This window comes from Scyliorhinus canicula, chromosome 1 (assembly GCF_902713615.1).
Source record: "Scyliorhinus canicula chromosome 1, sScyCan1.1, whole genome shotgun sequence".
Taxonomy (NCBI): Eukaryota; Metazoa; Chordata; class Chondrichthyes; order Carcharhiniformes; family Scyliorhinidae; genus Scyliorhinus; species Scyliorhinus canicula.
Genome location: NC_052146.1, coordinates 101,590,297 through 101,616,182, shown reverse-complemented (window position 1 = coordinate 101,616,182; position 25,886 = coordinate 101,590,297). Strand labels below are relative to the sequence as shown.

General features: G+C 49.4%; 1 protein-coding gene across 2 annotated transcripts in view; it reads right to left on the bottom strand.

Annotated features, from left to right (window-relative positions):
• The window catches only part of themis2 (thymocyte selection associated family member 2), a 257,043-nt gene that overhangs the window by 204,402 nt on the left and 26,755 nt on the right, over positions 1-25,886 (bottom strand). For both annotated transcript variants that reach the window (XM_038796389.1, XM_038796397.1), the window contains exon 3: positions 8,950-9,387. In XM_038796389.1, coding sequence (XP_038652317.1) covers positions 8,950-9,387 — 438 coding nt within the window. The remainder of the gene's footprint in view (positions 1-8,949; positions 9,388-25,886) is intronic.

The following is a 25,886-nucleotide window of genomic DNA, read 5'->3' as shown; positions in this document are numbered from 1 at the left end:
ACTGTTGCCCCACGTAGGGATTTCCTCCCTTGCATCCGCTGGTGTGACATCACGTTAGAGGTATACCATAGGTTTTGTAAAACAGGAACCTGACAAATCGTCCCCGCTGGAGGTGCATAGATAAGTACAACCCCAAGTGGGGAGATGGTCATGGCCGGGCATTCCCCTGGCAGTGTCCCCTGGGGGAGGTTCCTTGAGGTGGGGGTCTCTATTTCATAGAGTCATAGAATCATGCAGCACAGAAAAGGCCCTTTAGCCTATTGTGCCTGCACTGGTTAAATACAACCACCTAATTCTTCTAATCCCATTTTCCAGCACTTGGTCCATAGCCTTGTATGCCCTGGGATTGCAAGTGCACATCAAAATACTTCTTAAATGCTATAAGGGTCTCTGCCTCCACCACCCTTTCAGGCAGCAAATTCCAAGCTCCCACCACCCCCACTCACATCCTCACTAAACCTCCTGCCCCTTACCTTAAATCTATGCCCCCTGGCCATTGACCATTCCAGCAAAGGGAAACGTTTGTTCCTGTCCACTCTATCTATGCCTCTCATAATTTTATACATCTCAATCATGCCCCCCCCCCCCCCCCCCCCCCCCCGCCCCCCAGTCTCCTCTGCTCCAAAGAAAACACTCCAAGTCTATCCAATCTCTTTTCATAACTAAACCTCTCCAGTCCAGGCAATATCCTGGTAAATCTCCGCAGCACCCTTTCCAGTGCGACAACATCCCTCCTATAATGTGGACTGCAGAACTGCACACAATTCTTTAGCTGTGGCCTAACTAATGTTTTATACAGTTCCAGCATAACCTCCCTCCTCTTAAATTCTATGCCTTCTTAACCACTGTATCCACCTGCTCTGCTACCTTAAGGGACAAGTGTACATGCACACCAAGATCCCACTCATCCTTGGTGCTTCCCAGTGTCCTGCCATTTATCATGTGTTCCCTTGCCTTGTTTGTTATGCCCAAATACATAACCTCACACTTATCTGGATTGAATTCCATTTGCCGCTGATCAGCCCATCTGACCAGCCTATCAAAATCTTCTTGTAATCGAAGACTAGCCTCCTCACTATTTACCACCCCACCAATTTCCATATCATCCACAAACTTATTCCTACATTCATATCTAAATAATTCATGTAAGCCACAAACAGCAAGGGCCTCAACACTGATCCCTGAAGGACCCCACTGGACACAGGCTTCCAGTCAGAAAAACACCCCTCAACAATCACCCTCGGCTTCCTTCCACACAGCCAATTTTCGATCCAATTTAACAACATTCCTTGGATCCACGGGCTCTTGCCTTCGCCCATGCTGCCCTTTGGAAAGAACAGTCATAATGAGCTGCACTGCACCTTCCCCCTCCCTTAGGTTTTTTATCTTTACCATGTGAGTTGTTTTTAAACTGTGCTTTACTCAGGCTAACATTAGTTTCTGTTCTCATTTCTCTGCTGCTAATTTCAGTAACTTCTAACTAGAAATGCAAAGCAGAGGTTTTTTTTTATCTCTTTGAATTATTTCCAGAATCTACTAAAGTTCATGATGACTGAACGAGTCAATTTCTTATAAATTACCACCCATTTTTCCAGGAAAATTGCAGATTAATTGCCTTGTCTATAATCTCTTCATGCTGTTTTTACATACCAAAGTCATTCCAACACCAGTAGTGGCGTGTTCCCAGTAGGTTGGCATGCCTGGCCATTCAAAACCACTTGGACAGGCAGTAGACAAAGCTCTGTGCACATATACTCAAACCCATGCACAGAGTAGATGGTTTTATCTCATCTTCAACAGAATTAGAATCAGTATTTTTTTCTCTGCTAGGCTGGAGGCTGTTCAGTCCATTAGGCTAGTGCTATCAGTCTGAATCAACTATCGGATCCATTTAATCCTGAATCCCTGTCCTTTGGCAATACTCTTAAATCATTATTTTTCAAATATTTAACCACGTTCCTTCCAAAAGCTATTGGCCCATATTTTGTGGTGGTAATGACAGCAAAACTCAGTATTTGCCTTATTGCTCCATTGAAATTAACAGCAACTTCTGAGCTCTGCAGACGCACAGAATAATGTGGAACTCCAGAAGTTGCTGTTGATGACTCTATGCTTCCCCAGAAGGTGTGCTGTTGAAGCATCCACCAATTGCAATTCATGGCGTAGCTACTGAAATGATTAGGACTTCCATTTTTACCTTGCCCCTGTATAAAAATCCTTGTTGAATGAAGTGCAACTGAGTTTTCAACAGCACTAACACCATGATTAATCCTAAACACTTTCACTGTCCCTGAAATGCTATGGAATATCAAATTTCTCTGTGACAATAAATTACGGATACTATTTTTTCTTCATTTTAGCTTCTATCTTAATTCAATTAATCATTTATTTTGCTATCAGGGGTTTAAATTAAAAGTAAATGATATTTTAACTACCTCATTTACTCAACCGAGGTTGAATAAACTCGATTTGTTCTCACTGGAACGTTGGAGATTGAGGGGCGAACTGAACAAAATTATGAGGGGCATAGACAGAGTGGATAGTCAGAGACTTTTTCCCAGGGTAGAGGGGTCAATTACTAGGGGGCATAGGTTTAAGGTGAGAGGGGCAAGGTTTAGAGGAGATGTACGAGGCAAGTGTTTTACACAGAGGGTAGTGGGTGCCTGGAACTCGCTGGAGGAGGTGGTGGAAGCAGGGACAATAGTGAAATTTAAGGGCATCTTGACAAATACATGAATAGGATTGGAATAGAGGGATACAGAGCCTGACAGTGTAGAAGATTTTAGTTTAGACAGGCAGCATGGTCGGCACGGGCTTGGAGGGCCGAAGGGCCTGTTCCTGTGCTGTACTTTTCTTTGTTCTTGTTCTTGGTTTTCAGGAGTTTTCTCTCCTTGCTGACAGCTGCTGCTGGATGTCTCAAAATTCCCTTGACTTGCAGCCAGATTTGAACTGCTTTCAGAAAAAGGAATATCGAGGCGCAGAGGTCACTAGACTTTTGTGGGCAGCTTTCTTTGAGGTTAACTGCTAGTGCCCCTGCTTTGTGACTGACTTCAATGTCTGGGAACTTTCCAGCACTGTTTCTTGTCAGGCATTTCATCTGAGCAAGCTGTAACCTCCTGATCTCTCTCTTTGCTGTTGTGACGATGAACTGAAAATTTATCTCTTTAGTTTCTAAAGAAAGAAAATTTTCTGAAAATGCTTTATCAAAGCCTCTCATTATTTTGAATACTTCAAAATCTGGCTCTCGAATGAAAACATATCTCAGCTTCCTAGTCTCTCCTCATAACAAAAGCCCCTCATTAATGGTGGCATCTGAGTGAACTTCTTCCACATTGTCTCAAATAACCTCATGTTAAGTGTGCAAACTGGGTTGCAATGAGTGACATTTTGACTTTGTGTGACAGTGTAAAACAGGTGACAATGATCCAGCCACCTAAAGTCAATGGAAATTGGGAGTGATGTATTGATGTCCATTATACAGGGTCACTTCATGCCAAATTGACCCTGATATTCTAACTGCAGCCTGAGAAATGCTTTGCCTCTGAAAAGAGCAGATGAGACAAGCATTTCATAGAATAAAATTTACAGTGCAGAAAGAGACCACTCAGCCCATCGTGTCTGCACCGGCTCTCGGAAAGAACATAGAACATAGAACGATACAGCGCAGTACAGGCCCTTCGGCCCTCAATGTTGCACCGACATGGAAAAAACTAAAGGCCATCTAACCTACACTATGCCCTTATCATCCATATGCTTATCCAATAAACTTTTAAATGCCCTCAATGTTGGCGAGTTCACTACTGTTGCAGGTAGGGCATTCCACGGCCTCATCACTCTTTGTAAAAAACCCACCTCTGACCTCTGTCCTATATCTATTACCCCTCAATTTAAGGCTATGTCCCCTCGTGCTAGCCACCTCCATCCGCGGGAGAAGGCTCTCGCTGTCCACCCTATCTAACCCTCTGATCATTTTGTATGCCTCTATTAGGTCACCTCTTAACCTTCTTCTCTCTAACAAAAACAACCTCAAGTCCATCAGCCTTTCCTCATAAGATTTTCCCTCCATACCAGGCAACTTCCTGGTAAATCTCCTCTGCACCCGTTCCAAAGCATCCACGTCCTTCCTATAATGAGGCGACCAGAACTGTACTCAATACTCCAAATGCGGCCGTACTAGAGTTTTGTACAACTGCAACATGACCTCATGGCTCCGGAACTCAATCCCTCTACCAATAAAGGCCATCACACCATAGGCCTTCTTCACAACCCTATCAACCTGGGTGGCAACTTTCAGGGATCTATGTACATGGACACCGAGATCCCTCTGCTCATCCACACTACCAAGAATTTTACCAATAGCCAAATATTCCTTATTCCTGTTATTCTTCCAAAGTGAATCACCTCACACTTCTCCACATTAAACTCCATTTGCCACCTCTCAGCCCAGCTCTGCAGCTTATCTATGTCCCTCTGTAACCTGCAACATCCTTCCGCACTGTCTACAACTCCACCGACTTTAGTGTCGTCTGCAAATTTACTTACCCATCCTTCTGCGCCCTCCTCTAGGTCATTTATAAAAATGACAAACAGCAACGGCCCCAGAACAGATCCTTGTGGTACGCCACTCGTAACTGAACTCCATTCTGAACATTTCCCATCAACCACCACTCTCTGTCTTCTTTCAACTAGCCAATTTCTGATCCACATCTCTAAATCACCCTCAATCCCCAGCCTCCGTATTTTCTGCAATAGCCGACCGTGGGGAACCTTATCAAACGCTTTACTGAAATCCATATGCACCACATCAACTGCTCTACCCTCGTCCACCTGTTCCGTCACCTTCTCAAAGAACTCGATAAGGTTTGTGAGGCATGACCTACCCTTCACAAAACCATGCTGACTATCCCTAATCATATTATTCCTATCTAGATGATTATAAATCGTATCTTTTATAATCCTCTCCAAGACTTTACCCACCACAGATGTTAGGCTCACCGGCCTATAGTTACCGGGGTTATCTCTACTTCCCTTCTTGAACAAAGGGACCACATTTGCTATCCTCCAGTCCTCTGGCACTATTCCTGTAGCCAATAATGACCTAAAAATCAAAGCCAAAGGCTCAGCAATCTCTTCCCTGGCTTCCCAGAGAATCCTAGGATAAATCCCATCAGGCCCCGGGGACTTATCTATTTTCACCTTGTCCAGAATTGCCAACACTTCTTCCCTACGCACCTCAATGCCATCTATTCTAATAGCCTGGATCTCAGCATTCTCCTCCACAATATTATCTTTTTCCTGAGTGAATACTGACGAAAAGTATTCATTTAGTATCTCGCTTATCTCCTCAGCCTCCACACACAACTTCCCACCACTGTCCTTGACTGGCCCTACTCTTACCCTAGTCATTCTTTTATTCCTGACATACCTATAGAAAGCTTTTGGGTTTTCCTTGATCCTACCTGCCAAAGACTTCTCATGTCCCCTCCTTGCTCGTCTTAGCTCTCTCTTTAGATCCTTCCTCGCTTCCCTGTAACTATCAAGCGCCCCAACTGAGACTTCACGCCTCATCTTCACATAGGCCTCCTTTTTCCTCTTAACAAGAGATTCCACTTCTTTGGTAAACCACGGTTCCCTCGCTCTACCCTTTCCTCCCTGTCTGACTGGTACGTACTGATCAAGAACACGCAATAGCTGTTCCTTGAACAAGCTCCACATATCCAGTGTGCCCAACCCTTGCAGCCTACGTCTCCAACCTACACATCCTAAGTCATGTCTAATGGCATCATAATTGCCCTTCCCCCAGCTATAACTCTTGCCCTGCGGGGTATACTTATCCCTTTCCATCACTAATGTAAAGGTCACCGAATTGTGGTCACTGTCTCCAAAGTGTTCACCTACCTCCAGATCTAACACCAGGCCTGGTTCATTACCCAAAACCAAATCCAAAGTGGCCTCACCTCTTGTTGGCCTGTCAACATATTGTGTCAGAAAACCCTCCTGCACACATTGTACAAAGAACGACCCATCCAATGTACTCGAACTATATCTTTTCCAGTCAATATTAGGAAAGTTAAAGTCTCCCATAACAACTACCCTGTTACTTTCGCTCTTTTCCAGAATCATCTTCGCCATCCTTTCCTCTACATCTCTAGAACTATTAGGTGGCCTATAGAAAACTCCCAGCAGTGTGACCTCTCCTTTCCTGTTTCTAACCTCAGCCCATACTACCTCGGAAGAGTCCCCATCTTGCATCCTTTCTGCCACCGTAATACTGTCCTTGACTAGCAGCGCCACACCTCCCCCTCTTTTGCCCCCTTCTCTGACCTTACTAAAGCACCTAAATCCCGGAACCTGCAACAACCATTCCTGTCCCTGCTCTATCCATGTCTCTGAAATGGCCACAACATCGAAGTCCCAGGTACCAACCCATGCTGCCAGTTCCCCTACCTTATTTCGTATACTCCTGGCATTGAAATAGACACACTTCAAACCACCTACCTGAACACTGCCGCCCTCCTGCAAAGTCAAATCTGTGCTCCTGACCTCTCTACTCTCAGTCTCTCACACCCCAAAACTACAATCCAGATTCCCATGCCCCTGCTGAATTAGTTTAAACCCCCCCAAAGAGTACTAACAAATCTCCCCCCCAGGATATTGGTGCCCCTTAGGTTCAGATGTAGACCATCCTGTCTATAGAGGTCCCACCTTCCCCAGAAAGAGCCCCAGTTATCCAGAAATCTGAATCCCTCCCGCCTGCACCATCCCTGTAGCCACGTGTTTAATTGCTCTCTCTCCCTATTCCTCGTCTCACTATCATGTGGCACGGGCAACAACCCAGAGATAACAACTCTGTTTGTTCTCGCTCTGAGCTTCCATCCTAGCTCCCTAAAGGCCAGCCTGACATCCTTGTCCCCTTTCCTACCTATGTCGTTAGTGCCAATGTGGACTACGACTTGGGGCTGCTCCCCCTCCCCATTAAGGACCCGAAAAACATGATCCGAGACATCACTTACCCTTGCACCTGGGAGGCAACATACCAAACGTGAGTCTCTCTCGCTCCCACAAAATCTCCTATCTGTGCCCCTGACTATTGAGTCCCCAATTACTAATGCTCTGCTCCTCTCCCCCCTTCCCTTCTGAGCAACAGGGACAGACTCCGTGCTAGAGTCCCGTACCCCATGGCTTACCCCTGGTAAGTCGTCCCCCCCACAAGTATCCAAAACGGTATACTTGTTACTCAGGGGAACGACCGCAGGGGGTCCCTGCACTGACTGCTTCTTCCCAGTCCCTCGTACAGTTACCCATCTATCTCCAGTCTTTGGTGTAACTACTTCCCTGAAGCTCCTATCTATGACCACCTCTGTCTCCCGAATGATCCGAAGTTCATCCAACTCCAGCTCCAGAACTCGGTCTTGTAGGAGCTGGAGCTGGCTGCACTTCCTGCAGGTAAAATCGGCAGGGACACTAACGGCATCCCTCACCTCAAACATCCTGCAGGAGGAACATTGCACTACCTTCCCTGCCATCCCACTTAATTTCAACCAAGTTCTGGTAAAAAAATATAAAACAAATAAAAAATAATAATATAATATAGCACTTACCTGCTCACACCAATGGGAGACACTACACGTGTAGTGTCTCGGGTATCCTCTCCACCAGGATTTATTGGCTAGGAGAAAATCCTTCCCAGAAGTCCGCGGGTCGTACTTATGGTTCCCGCCTTATATTATCTTTGCTCCCACCGGCACCCCGCCGCTCTCAATGTGTCCCCTCCCGCTCTTTCACTGACTCACTGCCGCTCTCCTCGCGCTCTTTTATCCTGTGTCCCTCTGAACTCCCGCTGCTTTCTGGGCTCCCTCTGTCTCTGAACTCCCGCTGCTTTCTGGGCTCTCTGTCTCTGAACTCCCGCCGCTTTCTGGGCTCTCTGTCTCTGAACTCCCGCTGCTTTCTGGGCTCCCTCTGTCTCTGAACTCCCGCCGCTTTCTGGGCTCTCTGTCTCTGAACTCCCGCTGCTTTCTGGCTCTCTGTCTCTGAACTCCCGCTGCTTTCTGGGCTCTCTCTCTCTGAACTCCCGCTGCTTTCTGGGCTCCCTCTGTCTCTGAACTCCCGCTGCTTTCTGGGCTCCCTCTGTCTCTGAACTCCCGCTGCTTTCTGGGCTCTCTGTCTCTGAACTCCCGCTGCTTTCTGGGCTCCCTCTGTCTCTGAACTCCCGCTGCTTTCTGGGCTCCCTCTGTCTCTGAACTCCCGCCGCTTTCTGGGCTCTCTGTCTCTGAACTCCCGCCGCTTTCTGGGCTCTCTGTCTCTGAACTCCCGCTGCTTTCTGGGCTCCCTCTGTCTCTGAACTCCCGCCGCTTTCTGGGCTCTCTGTCTCTGAACTCCCGCTGCTTTCTGGGCTCCCTCTGTCTCTGAACTCCCCACTTAAGCCCACACTTCCACCCTTTCCCCGTAATCCAGTAACCCCACCTAACCTAATGGCAATTTATCATGGCCAATCCACCTAACCTGCACATCTTTGGACTGTGGGAGGAATCCGGAGCTCACGGAGGAAACCCACGCAAACACAGGGAGAACATGCAGATTCCGCACAGACAGTGACCCAAGCTGGGAAATATTTTGTGAAATATTCGTGGACTGTGCACTGACATTTATTGTGGAAATCAATGGAAGACCATCATTTTAGTTGTGTCTATAACTTGCTAACAATACCAGTCCATGCCAATAAGTTTGCAATGTATTTGGACACTAGGCCTCACTAACATTATAAAATTCCGAATGAAAATTGTCTCCATTTTTGTCTCACTTACTTGCATAATGAATCAATTACCTGGTTCTCTCACACTAAGGATGTAAATAAAATCCTACACTTGAGACACACAATACAATTGAACAGTGCTTTTGTCATTGTTGGGTTAAAATGAAGTGAGAAGTGTTGCCAAAATGTCCACTTACAGTGCATAATCGCTTGAATCTCATATACAGGCGACAACACTAGAGCCCCATTGAAGTGCTTGGGCATGCAGACACCCTTCGTTTCAGCAAGCCTTATTCTCCTTTTTGTCAGGACTTTTGACTCAATGATGTCCTTAACTGTGTATAGGTTGTTGTCCTCACATTCATAAAACTCCCCTTTCAACATAAATGGTAGTGCAACATGGACCTGCTCAAAATCACCATCGACAATGCAATCCGCGTACATCTGTCCTTCACGGAACTCAGTTGACGTGACTGTTATGGGCTCTCCCTTTCCAATGACAACATGGTTTGCGATGATATTTCCAAGGGACTGAAAGGTAATTAATTCTGGGTTCTGATTTTCAGTTTCTATTGATTTAATGATTTCTTCAACTGATGTGAAAGGGAATCCATCAGGAATAAGCTTGAAATTCCCTGCAAAGAAAGAAAGACATTTAGTGGCTGAATAATTGTTGAGAGTATAATTGTTTCCCACAACGTTACATTATTGACTTTAAAAAGTATCACGGTCAAAAGATGAATAGAGAGTCAAGTGCTGACCCAGTCTCAATGAATCCTTGATTTGCTATTACACTAAATTAAACTCATCTAGAGAGTCAAGTGCTGACCCAGTCTCAATGAATCCTTGATTTGCTATTGCACTAAATTAAACTCATCTGTGGGAAAACAAAGCAATATGATTGATGGTGCAATTGTTACCACATGAGATCCATAAAAGAAGAGAAAGCAGTGAATTCATTCATTTGCTTGGGTTCAGGAGCTTACAACTGAGCACATTAGGAATAGTAGATATGACTTTATGCTTTTACATTTTTCAGGAAACCGGGTAGTTTTTAGGGATCTATAGCTGTAATATTAAACTTTTGAAATAAGGTATAGATTTAAGTGGGTTTAATTTAGTGGCTCTGTGTAAGGAAGGGTAAACTATAGTTACATTCCTGCTGGACAAAGATGCTTGCATCTGTTTTTTTTTTGGATTCAGTTACAACTGTGCTTCCATTGTGTGGAGAGAGGTTATGGCGTAAAAGGTAAATAAAAGTATAAAGTTGTTGCTTTGCAACCAGAGTTACCTTTCGGGTATGAATGCATAGATTTAACTGAATTAATCAGCAGTTGGTTTTAGAAGGCTAGAGAGTAGATTCTCCACCGACCGAGATTCACCGCCAGTCACGCGGTTGGCGCGGCGCTGGTCGGGGGCCGTTGAAAGAAGACCCGCGGTGATTCTCCAGGGATAACTGGCCGAGTTCCTGCCGGTGTGGTTCACGTATGGTTCCACCCGGTGGGAGCTCAGAGTCGCAGCTGTGGTGGCCGTCCTGGTGGGGGGCGGGGAGATCCATCACTGGAGGGGGCCTCCACGATGGCCAGGCTCGTGATCGGAGGCTACCGATTGGCGGGCGTGCGCGATCTGGGGGGGCTACTTCTCGGCACGGCCAGCTGTGTGGGTCCGCCATGTCGTGTGGGTCCGCCATGTCGCGCGGGGCCGACGCCGCAGACGGCTGCCGCGAGCATGCAAGGACCTGCAGCCGGTAGTGCAGGGGCCCGTATCAGCAGCCGGAGCTGAGTGGAGCACTTCGGGGTCCTACAAGCTCCCTGAAAAATGGAGAATCACCCCGGACTTTCTGGAAAAACGTCCGGAGTGATCCGGGCCCGTTTTCTCGCGGGCGTGGGGACATAGCCGCATTATTCGAGGATCCTGCCCCTTATTTCCATTTTTTGAAGCAATAGTATATTTCTGGGGACTGAATGAGGCACCCTCAATCACGATGCGAGAGCGAGGTCGGTAATCAAATGGCTTTAATCTACAGAGAACAGGACAGCATTCGAGAGAAGTGTGCTCGCCATATGGAGCCTTATCCTATATACCGTTTCCTGGGGGCGTAGCCAGAGGCGGAGTCCCCCAGGGTTTCAAGCCTCTTAAAGGGGCAAGGTATTAAAGGTCAGGTACTGTTTACGGCAGTTATTAATACCGTTCATCACACTGAGTACCTGAGTTTGTGTAAAAGCATTTAAGAGAAAGGAAACCTGAAAGGAGAGGTGGAAAATCTGGTGTTCCTTGTTCAAAGTGGAAACTTTGTTTGACAGAATTCTGGGAAAACCTGTAGTTGATTTTTTAATATATATTTTTGTTAGAGTTTTTCCATTTGAACAAATAATGAACAAAATCCCCCAAACTGGTATGGTACCATATAAATTCTTCAGCATACATGATTAGAGAAAAAGCCAGGAGAATATCAATACAGTCTGTTCAACTTAATCATTAACCTTGGTGCCTCCGGTTATACAAGGAAAGACATTGAATGGATAAACTGAAGAATGAGAATGAAGAGGATCAAGCCATTAAAACATGGTAAATTGCCATGTACCTTCAGGTGTATCAATTGTTCATACAACCAAGCGAATATAGAATCTTAATGCCAGGTTCAGGAATGCACCAAAACACACTTTCCACAACTCCAATTATACCAGAGACACCAATGACACATTATAATGTATTTTCCTCAGATATGAGATCTGCTTGTACCTTTTCAGGAGCCAGTTAACGATTCTTTAACCCCCAAAATAAAGAAGAAAATACAGGGCGCAATTTAACAGCCTTGTCATGCCCAACTTGGTATCGGGATAAGACCATTGAATCTCGCAAGAGGCCACTCGCAAGATTTGCGACGTTCAGAATGCCTCATGAGATTTAATGGAGTCTTGCGAGATGACACGATTTGGATCTCGCCCTCATTGGGTGAGATCCAGATCAGCATATTTAAATGAACTATTAGGTTCATTTAAACATGCTTTTGCGGTATTCGCCTGGCGGCCGGGGATTAACCTCGCCAGATGGCATTTGGTACTGATTTCCACAAATGTGGACCAGTCATAATGGCACCTGGAGGGGTCTCCCAGGTCATTAGAGACCCACAGGTGGTCAGGGACAAGACAGGGTGGCACCTTGGCACCCCCTCTGGCACCCAGCAACCTTGGCACTGTCAGCATGACACCTTGGCAGTGCCACCTCAGCACTGCCAGGGTGACACTTCCAGACTGGCATGGGTACTGCTAGAGTGCCAGGGTGGCAGTGCCAAGGTTACAGGTTGGCACTGCCAAGGATCAGGCATCGGGGGTCCATACCAGGTGGAGGGGGGGGTGAGGTGGTTTTCCTGGGGGCCTCCCCAAGTTTGGGAGGGAAGGCAGGGTCGGAAAAAAACGGGGCCTGAAAGGGGGACGGGGGAGATCGGGGAAGCCAGACAAAATGGATCCTTTCCTGCTAGAATTACCGGAGAGAAACTCCCCAAAACCAAAAACAAACAGCAAAGTATTGTTGGATATTGGGGTGTTTCTCGCCGCATCAGACACTGAGAAACACGCCTCTAAATGCGCCCAAAACTAGGCATAGATTTTTTTCTTATTAAATCGCGGCCGCAGAAAAGATTCACAAGAGCATTATTTCTGAGAGGATATTTTACATTTAGCTACAAGATGCAATAAATCCACAAAATCTAGTACACTACAGAGTGATGATTATTCCACATGTACATACAGAGAAGACCAGCAAATAATTATACAACTGGTTCAAACTGTAATCATCGAGGTCGGCATCAATGAGAGGATAAAAAGATACCACAAGGAGCAGGGGATCTGAGGATAACCGTGTTATGTTCTGATGTTTGGTCGGATGGAATTAGTGCGTAGAGAACATCTAGTTCGTGACTAGGTGAATGTTTATTGATTAACAATAACGTGGGTCAGATAACAATATGAAAACTACTAAAACCTCTAACTACTAAATTACTATTATAAAATTAGTCACAAATGTGACTATCCACTATGACGACCATCTCCAGACTCCCCGAGGTTGCAGTGTCATGTGGTTGTTCTTTACTGCCACCTGCTAGTTGGAGGTCATATCTGTTAATATTTACATAACTGCTTATGCATATCATCACAAACTGGATAATGGGATAAAGTCATGCCCCCTCTCTTGGGGAACCGTCACCTACTCCACCACCCAACATACCCTCCACCCGAACTGTGTAAACACAGTTACTAGCGCCTAATCTACTCAATCAAGAGACCACTGCCGCTCCCCAAGCAGCCAAGTAAATATAGACGACCAACCCAAGAAAGGCTAGGTATCCAAGGATTAACCAACCATGCCCAGGCGTGCACCAATACTCCCTCTACTCCAACAACATCAGCGGCACCAACAACAGAAGGAAACAAAGGAACCCGTCTTCTCTCAGATATATCGGCCATGTTGCGCTCTCTCTCGGATGTGGTGCGGCCGGTGAATGCCGGGAGTAGCCTCTTTCAGCTTTCCCGGCAGTCTTCACGCCTCGTGGGATTCACCCAAGTTCCATGAGGCGTCCGAGTCAGAAACATGCCTACAAGGCACGTGACCAAACGACGTTCACTGAAGTCGGTTTTAAACCGACTTCGATGAGCTCACCGGGATCCAGCGGCCTCCTGGGATTCACCGGCCTCCGCAGCATGGCCGCAGCCAGGCGGCGTTCAGCACTGGTCCACACAATATTGACTAAGCGGATCAGCACCTAGCGGGTCTCCTGGGCCATCAGAGATCCCTGGGTGGTCAGAGCCAGTGCCTGGTGGCTCCCTGACCCTCACCCTCAAACGTGGGCACCTTGGCACTGCTCAGCTGGCACATTGGCACCACCACTCTGGCACTGCCAAGGTGTCTGGGTGGCACTGCCAAGCTAGCACTGCCAGGGTTCCAAGGCGGCAGTGCAAGGGTGCCCAGGTGCCAGGATGGCACTGCCAAGGCTAAGAGCCCGTCGGGGGCCATGTCCATGAAAGGAGGATGGAGGGGGGGGGGGGGGGAGTTGAACGGCGGGAATGTGCAGGACAGGTAAGTAGGAGCCTCTGGAAGGTTGGGGGTGGAGATCCTGGAAGGGGAGGGGCCCGTAAGTGGCCGTTGGATGCCTGAAGAGGGGGACCCCTCGGGACCTCATAGTACGGTGTCCTCACTTGGGGCGGTTGGGGGGGGGGGGGGGGGGGGGGGGGAATGGCCATGTGTGTGGGGGTGACATTGCCCTTGGGTGGTGATGTGTTGGGTACTCTGGATCTGTGGAAACTGCGTTTACCTTAGCAGTGACACATACAGGCTACCAACACTTGAAATAGTACAACACTAGATTATTAAGCTAGGAACTGTTGAACATACTTTCACTGTGGGTCGACACTATGTTAGATTAAACTGAAGACCTATGCTTATCCTAACCAGTCTATACTCTCAGCACATGGTGAATATCTGTGCTACAAGCTGTAAGCTCTGTCCTTCTTAGAGGCTGCATCCCAATGAGCGGGAAAACTAGTGCCCTCTGTCTTTATAGTGAGTGTGCTCGAACTGGTGATTGGCTGCTGGGTTGTGTGTGTTGATTGGTCTTGCAGTGTGTTAATCAGTGTGTGTCTGCACCATTACTGATGTTTATATTCTGACAACCCCCTTTTATAAAAAAAATGTGTGGTTGTGGTAATAAATAATGTGTGGTGAGAATGTTCCTAACTACGTGTGGAATGTGAAGGTATAAGACTATGTACATAAAAACTAAGCTATTTACACAGGAAGGTGTCTAGTGCAGATGAACAGTGTGCAACAAAATAGTAACAAGAGCAACATTATATACAAACCAGTGAACCGATTAAACAAAGCAACAAAACAATTCAGAGAGTCCATGAATTCAAAAAGTTCATAAATTTAGTCTCTGAGGTGGGCGACGAATTCTGGTTGACCAAAGGAGCATTTGGCCCTGTTGAGGCGGAGGCCATGCTCATGTATCCGTCTGAAAACGCGCTGGAGGCGATTAACGTGCTCCTGAGGGGTGGTGGACCAGATGATTATGTCGTCCACATAGACGCGAACGCCTTCAATACCTTCCATCATCTGTTCCATAATCCTATGGAACACTTCTGATGCAGAGATGATGCCAAATGGCATCCTGTTGTAGTAATATCTTTCAAAGGGTGTATTAAATGTGCTGAGTTTCCTGCTGGATTTTTCGAGCTGAATCTGCCAGAACCCCTTGGATGCGTCTAGCTTGGTAAAAAAAACTTGGCGCGTGCCATCTCACAGGTGAGTTCTTCACGCTTCGGAATGGGATAGCGCTCTCTCATAATATTGCGGTTGAGGTCCTTGGGATCAGTGTATATTCTTAGTTCGCCGGAAGGCTTTTACCATGGAGCTGACCCAGTCGGTCGGTTCCGTGACTCTGGAAATCACTCCCTGGTCCTGGAGGTCCTGCAGTTGCTGCTTGAGGCGGTCCTTGAGGGGCGCTGGGACCCTGCGAGGTGCGTGCGCCACAGGCGTGGCATGTGGTTTCAATAAGATCTTGTAGGTGTACGGGACCGTGCCCACGCCCTCGAAAACATTGTGGTATTGGTTAATAATGGCGTCCAGCTGCGCCCTAAAATCAGTGTCCTGAGAGGCAGACGCGTCAGCAGGAGAGAGGGAGTGAACCCTCTGGACCAGGGTCAGCAGTTTGCATGCCTGCGCACCAAGCAGGGAGGCTTTGGACGATCCCACTATTTCAAAGGGAAGAATGGCTTTAAGTGACCTGTGCGCCACTTCAAGCTGGCAAGAGCCACTGGCAGCAATGGCATTGCCATTATAATCTAACAGCTGGCAGGCTGATAGCAGGATGGTTGGCTTGACACGGAGGCTTTCGAGGTCAGACCTCGCAATGAGATTGGCGGAGGCGCCGGTGTCCAGGCGGAATCGGATTCGGGATCGGTTGACCGTGAGGGTGGCACGCCACTCGTCGTCCGGATCAATGCTGTATACTGGTAGAGGCAGGACTTTTTGCTTCGGGGGCACCCTGTGTTTGGTAATGATACCGACTGGAAAAGGTGCTTTTGGGTCCTCGGTGTCAATGTCACTCTGGATCTGTGGAGACTGCGTTTACCTTAGCAGTAACACATACAGGCTACCAACACTTGAAATAGTACAACTATTTTATTAAGCTAGGAACTGTTGAACATACTTTCACTGTGGGTCGACACTATGTTAGATTAAACTGAAGACCTATGCCTATCCTAACCAGTCTATACTCTCAGCACATGGTAAAGATCTGTGCTACAAGCTGTGAGCTCTGTCCTTCTCAGAGGCTGCATCCCGAATAAGTGGGAAAACTAGTGCCCTCTGGCTTTATAGTGAGTGTGCTCTAACTGGTGATTGGCTGCTGTGTTGTGTGTTTTGATTGGTCTTACAGTGTGTCAATCAGTGCGTGTCTACACTGATTGGGTGGGACAGAACTCGCCAGCCCCCCCCCCCCCCCCCCCCCCCCCCCCGGGAACAAGGTCAAGCAGCACTTAAGCTGCACTTGCTCAGCCAACCTCAGCCAGCTCGCACCAATGGTGCTGAGGAGACCAGCCCAAGATTCAGTGACACTGACCTGGGGAGGCTGCGAGATGCTGTGGAGGCCTGGAGAGTCCAGGAGGGTCAGCTATTGGGCAGTCAGTGCCATCTGGGCAGAGGTGGCAATGGCAGTGAGCTCAGGGATTGAAAAATGAAATGAAATGAAAATCGCTTATTGTCACGAGTAGGCTTCAATGAAGCTACTGTGAAAAGTCCCTAGTCGCCACATTCCGGCACCTGTCCGGGGAGGCTGGTACCGGAATCGAACCGTGCTGCTGGCCTGCTTGGTCTGCTTTAAAAGCCAGTGATTTAGCCCAGTGAGCTAAACCAGCCCCTGTGACCAGGAAGACTGGCATCCAGTGCAGGGCAAGTTCAATGACCGGGCAGCACGAGTGAGTAGACACCAACGCCCTCTACCCTCCCCCCCCCCCCCCCCCCCCGGACACATTTCTGCCCCCATGGGAGCATCTACCCCAAACCCTCCTCCCAACACTGTGAACCACGCATGTGGCTAATGATGCCCTCTCTGTGTCTCCTCAGGAAAATCTCTCCCACAATCACCAAGAGAGGGCGCTGACTGGCAGGGAGGTGCAAGACATCAGGATCCTCACCATCTTCAAGGCGTGTGCCCTGCAGGTGGCCAGTGTAGCCGAGGACAGGGCGGTCACCAACACGGAGGCTGGCGGACACCGCAGATGTGACCTGCGGTGCTGGACCTCTCAAACGCGAGTTGTTATTGCCTATCTGACTGACTCATCCCTCCCACTGACCACATGTCCATTCACCCACAGGTCCTCCAGCTGAGGGCACCTGCCCATCCCAGGCGGCACCCTCTCCAGTCTCCCATGACATCACCTCGGAGGAGAGCTCCAAGTATGCCACTATACTCGTTGCTTCACAGCTGTTGCCCCAATAGTTTTTTTTGCAGGGGGCAGGGGGGCTCCATGGCTCTCTCCTCGGTCTTTTGCCATGTTCCCTCCTGATGTTTATCTGGGTTCCTTCCATGCTGCCCTCCCCTTTGTTCCTGTCTGCTCTGTGTTGTGAGCCAGGTAGATCCCGGGAGCGGGGTCTCCCGGCTTTCAACGACCACGCTGCGCCGTGGTGAGCTGCTTTTCCGGAGCAACATGGCCAGAGGATCGTGCCCCATATCTTCATAGGAGACACGCTTAGATTCCATAAACCCAAAATATCGAAAGTACAGAAGAAAAACACACCAATCGTTCCAAAAGGATATTTCCTCACCCACAAAGGGGACTTAAAGGACCACACCATGCAGGCGGTAAAGGAGTATCGCATTATAATCAATCTTTCCGTGTTTAATAAATGTTTTTTTCTTTTTGGTAAAAACAAATTAATGATCCTGTAACTCTGTTTCTCCACATTTTCTAAAAAAATTAAAGGTTTTGAGCCAAGGTCCCATTCTGGGATCTTCCCACCCAGCAGTAACACATTGCAGAGCACAACATTGCTCCAAGCTAACTGTCTAAGTACAGTTTTACAGTGGGAGGGCTAGTAATGAAATGATCAAAAGCAATCTGCACACATCTTTCTGCCAAACCCCTGTTTGCTGCTGTTTCTGGGTGGGCATCCAGCATGTCTACAAGGAACTGGCAAGAGTGTTATTAGGACTCGAACATCGAGGGGCCAAAACGTAAGGAGGACTCAATGTCATTTTATTTTTTGGGAGCACATAATCTCTCGCCTCTCAGCATCTGACAGCATCTGTGCAGAGAGAAGGGAGCTAACGTTTCAAGTCTGGATGACACTTTGGCAAAACTGGAGGGAACTGGAAAAAGGATGAGGTTTATACTGTTGTGCTGAGGGGTGCATGGAGCAGTGGGGCTGAATAAGGGGTCAGCGATAGGTGGAGATTGACAAAGATGTCGTGGACGGAAAAACAAAGGCAATGTAAATGGGGCTGATTAAGGCTAAGAAGGGTGCTAACGGTGGCACAGAAAGAGAGTAGAATGTGCCTCTCCCCTCAATCTCCACTATCAGAACCCACTCACTGCCTCTGACTGGAAAGTGACCATGACTACATCCTTTAAGAGATCATTGGAGGCCACGCTGGAAGACTTATAGAAAATGTGTTTGGCAAGGCTATTTTGACAGTCTGTCACATCAGTCACAATAAAAATCCTACCGATCATTACCTTTCAAAGGCTGGTTTAAAGAATGTGAGAGCCCTCTCCAAAAGTTTGATTGGAATGGGTCATGTTAAATAAAGAGGCAAAAACTGGCTGTGAGCAGCCATGCAACCAAGAAAATTATACAGCTTGAAATACAATGCACCTAACAACTGATAAAATGTACACATTCCAAAGGTGCTAACCTGTCTTTTTTCCAAAAGTTGACAGACCTTATTTGCATTTCTAAACCCACAACCCATGAGAAGGACAAGGGCAGCAGGCTCATTGGAACATCACCAACTGGAAGTTCCCCTCCAAGCCACTCACCAACCTGGCTTGGAACCATATCCTGTCGCTGGGTCAAAATCCTGGAAAATGCAAAGGCCTTCTTGAAATGCTGCAGTCCATGTGGTGTAGGTACACACATATTGCTGTTAGGGAGGGAATTCCAGGATTTTGACCCAGTGACAGTGAAAGAATGACGATATAGTTGCAAGTCAGGATGGGTTTGGGATGAGGGTGTGAGTGTGACTGGAAGGGTAATTCACAGGTGTTGGTGTTCTCATGTTTCTGCTACCCTCATCCTTAGAAGTCACAAGTTTGGAAGATGCTGTCTAAGGGGCCTTGGTGAGTTGCTGCAGTGCATCTTGTGGATGGTGCACACTGCTGCGAGTGTGCGGCGATGATGGAGGAAATGAATGCTGAAGGTGATTAATGGGGTGGTGTTCATGGGGGTGTTGGTTCGCAGACTGTTCAACAAGTTGATTGTGAGAGTTAAATCTGTTCTGACTTGAAATATGCAAGTTGTACTTTCCGGTTGAAATCATTGGATAATGATTAGGAGCGAGAATTTTAGAGGATTATCCCCCTCTCTCTCCTTAGTGCTCAGATTTATTGGAACAAAAAAACTGCTGTCCTGACTGGCAGCCGAGAACTCAGCATAAATTGCATCCTCTGGTCTGCATGGTTTAGCAGTGATGAGACCATCAATTCACAAGACACGTGATTGGAAGTGAACAGCGGTTTTAATAGTCTTACAACTGAGCCTGCCTGCGACGAGATGAACTGGCAGCAGGCTCACGACTGCAGAGCCTTATACTTCTGATTAGTGGGAGGAGCCATGGGCGGAGCCAAGGGTGGAGCCCAGTACGAACTCCTCATCTCCCCCTATGGGCAGAGCCGCGCAATGGCTCGTATACAGAGCCCACAAGGACACAATACATATAATACAACACAGTGTGAATTACTAGGTTTATAATTCACCACATTCACCCCCTGTAAAAAAATCAAGTCCGGCGGGGGTGATGGGTCGACAAATTGAGCCGGTCCGGCTGCCGAGTCGTCCTTTGGGATCGGCGGAGCACCGGGGTTGCAGCCTCTTCGGTTGGCTGGGTGGGGGTGGTCGGCGAGTGTACGATAGTGGACTCCGAGGATGATTTGGTCCGAGCTTCGTACCCGACTGGCTCGTGTGGCGACGGGGAGCGCCGGAAACCTATAGGCGCGGGGGCGCGGAGCACGGGCAGTGAACCTGTAGGTGCAGGGGCGCAGGGCGCGGAGGGGTGGGTGGGGTGTAGTGTGAGGGGTACCTCGGCGGTAGTGTTGGTGGAGTTGGATCCTGCAGGCGCCAGGTCCCGGAGGGAAACAGTGTCCTGACGGCCGTCAGGGTATTCGATGAAAGCGTATTGGGGGTTTAAGTGGAGTAGGAGCACTCTTTCTACGAGTGGGTCAGTTTTGTGTGCCCGGACGTGCTTCCGGAGGAGAACCGGGCCCAGTGTCTTCAACCATGCTGGGAGCGAAACCCCCGTGGTAGTGCCCCTAGAAAAAACAAATAGCCGTTCGTGAGGGGTCTGGTTGGTGGCTGTTCATAGGAGGGACCTAATAGCATGGAGCGCTTCGGGGAGGACCTCCTGCCAATGGGAGGTCAGGAGATTCCTGGACCGGAGGGTCAGTAGGACGGTCTTCCAGACCGTCGCGTTCTTCCTCTCCACCTGCCCGTTCCCCCTGGGGTTGGAGCTGGTAGTCCTGCTCGAGGCGATGCCCTTGTCGAGCAGGTACTGACGCAGCTCGTTGCTCATAAAGGACGAACCCCTGTCGCTGTGTACGTAGCTGGGGAACCCGAACAGGGTGAAGATACTATGCAGAGCTCTGACGACTGTGTGGGACGTCATATCGGGGCACGGGATGGCAAAGGGGAAGCGGGAGAACTCGTCGATGACATTCAGGAGGTACACATTTTGATTGGTCGAGGGGAGTGGCCCTTTGAAATCGATGCTCAGGCGTTCAAAGCCGGGATGCCTTTACCAGGTGGGCCCTGTCTGGTCTATAGAAGTGCGCTTTGCACTCCGCGCAGATCGGGCAATCCCTGGTGATGGCTTTTACCTCCTCGGTGGATAAAGGCAGATTTCGGGCTTTGATGTAGTGGGCGAGCCGGGTGACACCCGGGTGGCAGAGGTAATTGTGGATAGCTTTCAGGCGGTCGACTTGCGCACTCGCGCACGTGCCGCGGGACCGGGCATCTCGGTAGCATGGTGGTTAGCATAAATGCTTCACAGCTCCAGGGTCCCAGGTTCGGTTCCCGGCTGGATCACTGTCTGTGCGGAGTCTGCACGTCCTCCCCGTGTGTGCGTGGGTTTCCTCCGGGTGCTCCGGTTTCCTCCCACAGTCCAAAGATGTGCGGGATAGGTGGATTGGCCATGCTAAATTTCCCGTAGTGTCCTAAAAAGTAAGGTTAAGGGGGGGTTGTTGGGTTACGGGTATAGGGTGGATACGTGGGTTTGAGTAGGGTGATCATTGCTCGGCACAACATCGAGGGCCGAAGGGCCTGTTCTGTGCTGTACTGTTCTATGTTCTATGTTCTATCTGGGGGCTCGTTGAGCTTCCCCGGTTGATACATAATATCGTACTTGTAGGTGGAGAGTTCGATCCTCCACCGCAGGATTTTATCATTTAAAATTTTCCCCTTTGTGAGTTGTCAAACAGGAAGGCAACCGATCTTTGGTCGGTGATGAGGGTGAACCTCCTACCTGCGAGGTAGTGCCTCCAGTGTCGTATAGCTTCCACGATGGCTTGTGCTTCCTTTTCAACTGAGGAGTGTCGAAGTTCCGAAGCGTAGAGGATTTGGGAGAAAAAGGCGACTGGTTTCCCTGCCTGATTTAGAGTGGCTGCGAGAGTGACCTCTGAGGCGTCACTCTCCTCCTGGAAGGGGACGGATTCATCCACCGCCCGCATGTCCGCTTTGGCGATGTCCTCCTTGATGCAGGTGAAGGCCTGGCGAGCCTCAGCTGATAGAGGAAAGAGTGTGGCCTTAAATAGTGGGCGGGATTTGTCCGCATACTGAGGGACCCACTGGGCATAATACAAGAAGAATCCCAGACACTTCTTGAGGGCCCTGGGACAATGAGAGAGAGGGAGTTGTAAGAGGGGGCGCATACGGTCCGGGTCGGGGCCCAGGACTCCGTTTTCCACGACATAGCCGAGGATGGCTCGCCTGGTCGTGCGGAAAACGCATTTTCCGTGTTATACGTGAGGTTAAGTTTCTGGGCAGTTTGGAGAAGTCGATGGAGGTTAGCGTCGTGGTCCTGCTGATCATGGCAGCAGATGGTGACGTTATCCAAGTACGGAAACGTGGTCCGCAGCCCGTACTGGTCCACCATTCGGTCCATAGCTCGTTGGTACACTGAGACCCCATTCGTGACGCCAAAGGGAACCCGGAGGAAATGGAAGAGGCGGCCATCTGCCTCAAAGGCCGTGTAGTGGCGGTCCTCCGGGCGGATTGGGAGCTGGTGGTAAGCAGACATCAGATCCAACGTGGAGAAGATGCGGTACTGGGCAATCTGATTTACCATGTCTGCAATCCTGGGAAGGGGGTATGCATCGAGGAGCGTGAACCGATTAATGGTTTGGCTATAGTCCACTACCATTTGGAATTTTTCCTCGGTCTTGACGACCACCACCTGAGCTCTCCAGGGGCTGTTACTGGCCCCTATGACTACCTCAAGTACGAGTCTATGGACCTCGGTTCTGATAAACACCCTGTCCTGCAGACTATACCGCCTGCTGCGAGTGGCTACGGGTTTGCAGTCCAGAGTGAGGTTAGCAAAGAGTGGAAGGGGGTCGATTTTTAGTGTCGCTAGACTGCAGATAGTGAGTGGGGGTAGGGGCCCGCCGAAGCTGAGTGTGAGGCTTTTGAGGTTACACTGGAAGTCGAGTCCCAGTAAGAGTGGTCCGCAGAGTTCGGGGAGTACGTACAGCTGGAAGTTCGAGTAGCTGGCGCCCTGAATCGTTAGGGTCGCGACGGTGCGCCCTTGGAGGTGAACAGAGTGTGAGCCCGAAGCGAGGGAGATAGTTTGCCATGCAGGGAAAATAGGGAGCGAACAGCATCTTACCAGATCAGGGTGTACAAAGCTCTCGGTGCTCCCGGAGTCAAAGAGGCACAGTGTACTGTACCCGTTGATTTTAACTGTCATCATAGAGTTGCGGAGATGTTTCGGATGCGACTGGTCCAGCGTGACCGCGCTGAGTTGCGGGTAGTCGGCGGCTCGATCAGCTGTGCTGGAGTGGCCCCGTGATGACTGTCCGCTGACGTTGTAGTCTTCGAGATGAATTTCAGAGGTTGAAGAGGATGGAGCTCAAGATGGCTGCCCCCGTGGATCGCACATGGCGGGCGGCGAGGAAGATGGTGTCCAAGATGGCGGCCCCCATGAGTTGCACGTGGCCAGTCACGTGGAGGAGGATTGCCAAGATGGCGGCCCCCATGAGTCGCACGTGTCGGGTGGGGGCGGAGTCGGCATACAGGCTGCAGCATTACGGGGCCTGCGGGCCTGTGAGTTTGGGAAGCGAGTGCTCTGGGCTGCGGGAGAGTTTGGGGTAGGAGTTTTCTTCGCCAGGCAGACTCGGGCATAGTGTCCTTTGCGACCGCAGCTGCTGCAGGTCGCGTTGCGGGCCGGGCAGTGCTGCCGTGGGTGTTGGGGCTGCCCACAAAAATGGCACGCTGGAGCTGAGTAGTGGGTGGGTGGCCACGCGGCACAGGCCTGGGGCAGTCGCTGGTCGGGGGCCCATGATGGGGTGGCTTGGTCCGTGGGAACGAGGTGAGGCTGCGGAACGTGACCTCCATGGTTGTAGATAACTCTACAGTGTCCTCCAAGTTCTGGGCCCCTTTCTCAACCAACCGCTGGCGCACATAGTTGGACCTGAGCCCTGCCACGTATACATCTCGGACAGCGAGCTCCATATGTTGGGCGGCTGATGCAGCTTGATAATTGCAGTCCCGAGCTAAAGCTTTTAAATCGCGCAGGAATTCGTCCAGTGACTCCGCGGGGCGCTGGCGGCAGGTCGTAAAAATGTGGCGCGCGTAGACTTCGTTGATGGGCCTCACGTACATTTGATCTAGCATGGCTAGGGCCTCTGTATACGAGGTAGTACTGTTAAGTTGAGTAGAGATACGGTGGCTCACCCTTGCGTGCAGTAGGCTGAGTTTCTGCTCCTCCGTAGTTTCTGAAGTGCTTGATTCAGACAGGTAGGCCTTGAAACATCTGAGCCAGTGTAGAAAGATTTATTTCACCTCTGCAGCCTACGGGTCGCGTTCTAGTCGTTCAGGTTTGAGGGCTGATTCCATAGTAGTTTTCTTAAAGTTTCCTAAGACTATTAAATTGATGAGACCATCAATTCACAAGACACGTGATTGGAAGTGAATAGTGGTTTTAATAGTCTTACAACTGAGCCTGCCTGCGACGAGATGAACTGGCAGCAGGCTCACGACTGCAGAGCTTTATACTTCCGGTTAGTGGGAGGAGCCATGGGCGGAGCCAAGGGTGTAGCCCAGTACAAACTCCTCATCTCCCCCTATGGGCGGAGCTGCGCAACGGCTCGTATACAGAGCCCACAAGGACACAATACATATAATAGAACACAGTGTGAATTACTAGGTTTATAATTCACCACAAGCAGTGCATTTCCTACTGAGTTCACATACTTAGGCAATGAGGGACCTACACCCTCTGGTTTCATTCTATGGCACGATTCTCCCAAATAATTTCGAAGTTAATTTGTGGCGGGTTTTTCAGGGAGTTTCCCGTCACCTCTGCTGGAGTGCTCCCCACCGCTATTCAAAGACAGTCACTTTTTTGGGCCTTGGGTAGTTTCTCACCAGTTTAGACCTAGAATTCATTTTAGCACTGGGCAGCTGAACTCAGAGATCGGACTGCCATTTTAAGAAGGTGCCCCGATCTCTAAGTGTGCTTGTGGTCCCCCACACACCCCACCCATGGGCAATGTCACCCCCCACATACATGGACACTACCCCACATCCCATAAGTGAGGACACCCCACTATGCGGTTGTCCCTCTTCAGAACCGCCTCAAGCCCTCTGACAGCACCCCCTCCCTTCTTGGACCCTCACCCATCAACCTCCAACCTACCTACCCTGCACTCCCCCACCCTTCAAACTCTCCTTCCACTTTCATTTCATGGGCATGGCCGTCCTCGCCACCTGACCCTTGGCAGTGCCACCTTGGCGCTCGGTAACCCTTTCACTGCCACTCTGGCATCCAGGCAGTGCTCCTGTTGGCTTGGCAATGCCATTCGGGCACCTTGACAGTGGCAGGGTGATAGTGCCAAGGTGCTAGTTGGGCAGTGCCCAGGTGCTCACAGTCCAAGGGGAGGGCCAAGGGGCCACCCAGCACTTATCCTGACCACCCAAGGGTCTCTGATGGTCTGGGAGACCCCCCGGGTGCCGTTCCACCTGGTCTATGTTTGTGGAGGGAGGCTAGTGGATTCAGCGCAGTTAGGTCGGAAGTTGGTTTAAGACCTACTTCCACAAGCGTCATTTGGTTCCACCCATTTAGGGAAGAGTTCTGACTCCAACTTCTCGCAGGACTCCGGAGACTCTCACAAGACGCAGAGCAAGTCAGGAGGCTCGCTGGAGGGCTTTCCCGTGTCTCTCCGGCCACGTTGCGCTCTCCCTTGGGGACAACGTGTCCGGAGAATCGCACCCTATAAGTATAAATGCACTAATCCCATATTTGTACAAGAGAAGCTGCTGTTAACGCCGGAAGATAGGAAGACGAATGAACCATTCAGCCCCTAAATCTATTCAATGAGATCATGGCTGATTTGGAAATAAACTCATTTTAACTGTTAAGCTCCGTATTCCTCTATAACCTTGGTGAACAAAAATCTATTTGAGCCAGGGAGGTGGGATGGAAATTTTCGGAAATGGGAAGAGAAGGGGATTAAGACGCTAAAAGATTTGTTTCTTCGGGGTCGGTTTGCAGGATTGAGGGAGCTGGAAGCGAAGTATGGGCTGGAGCAGGGAGAAGTGATTAGGTACATGCAGGTTCGGGATTTTGCCAGGAAGGAGATACAGAGCTTCACGGAGGAACCGGCCTCCACATTGCTGGAGGAGGTGTTGACAACAAGGGGACTGG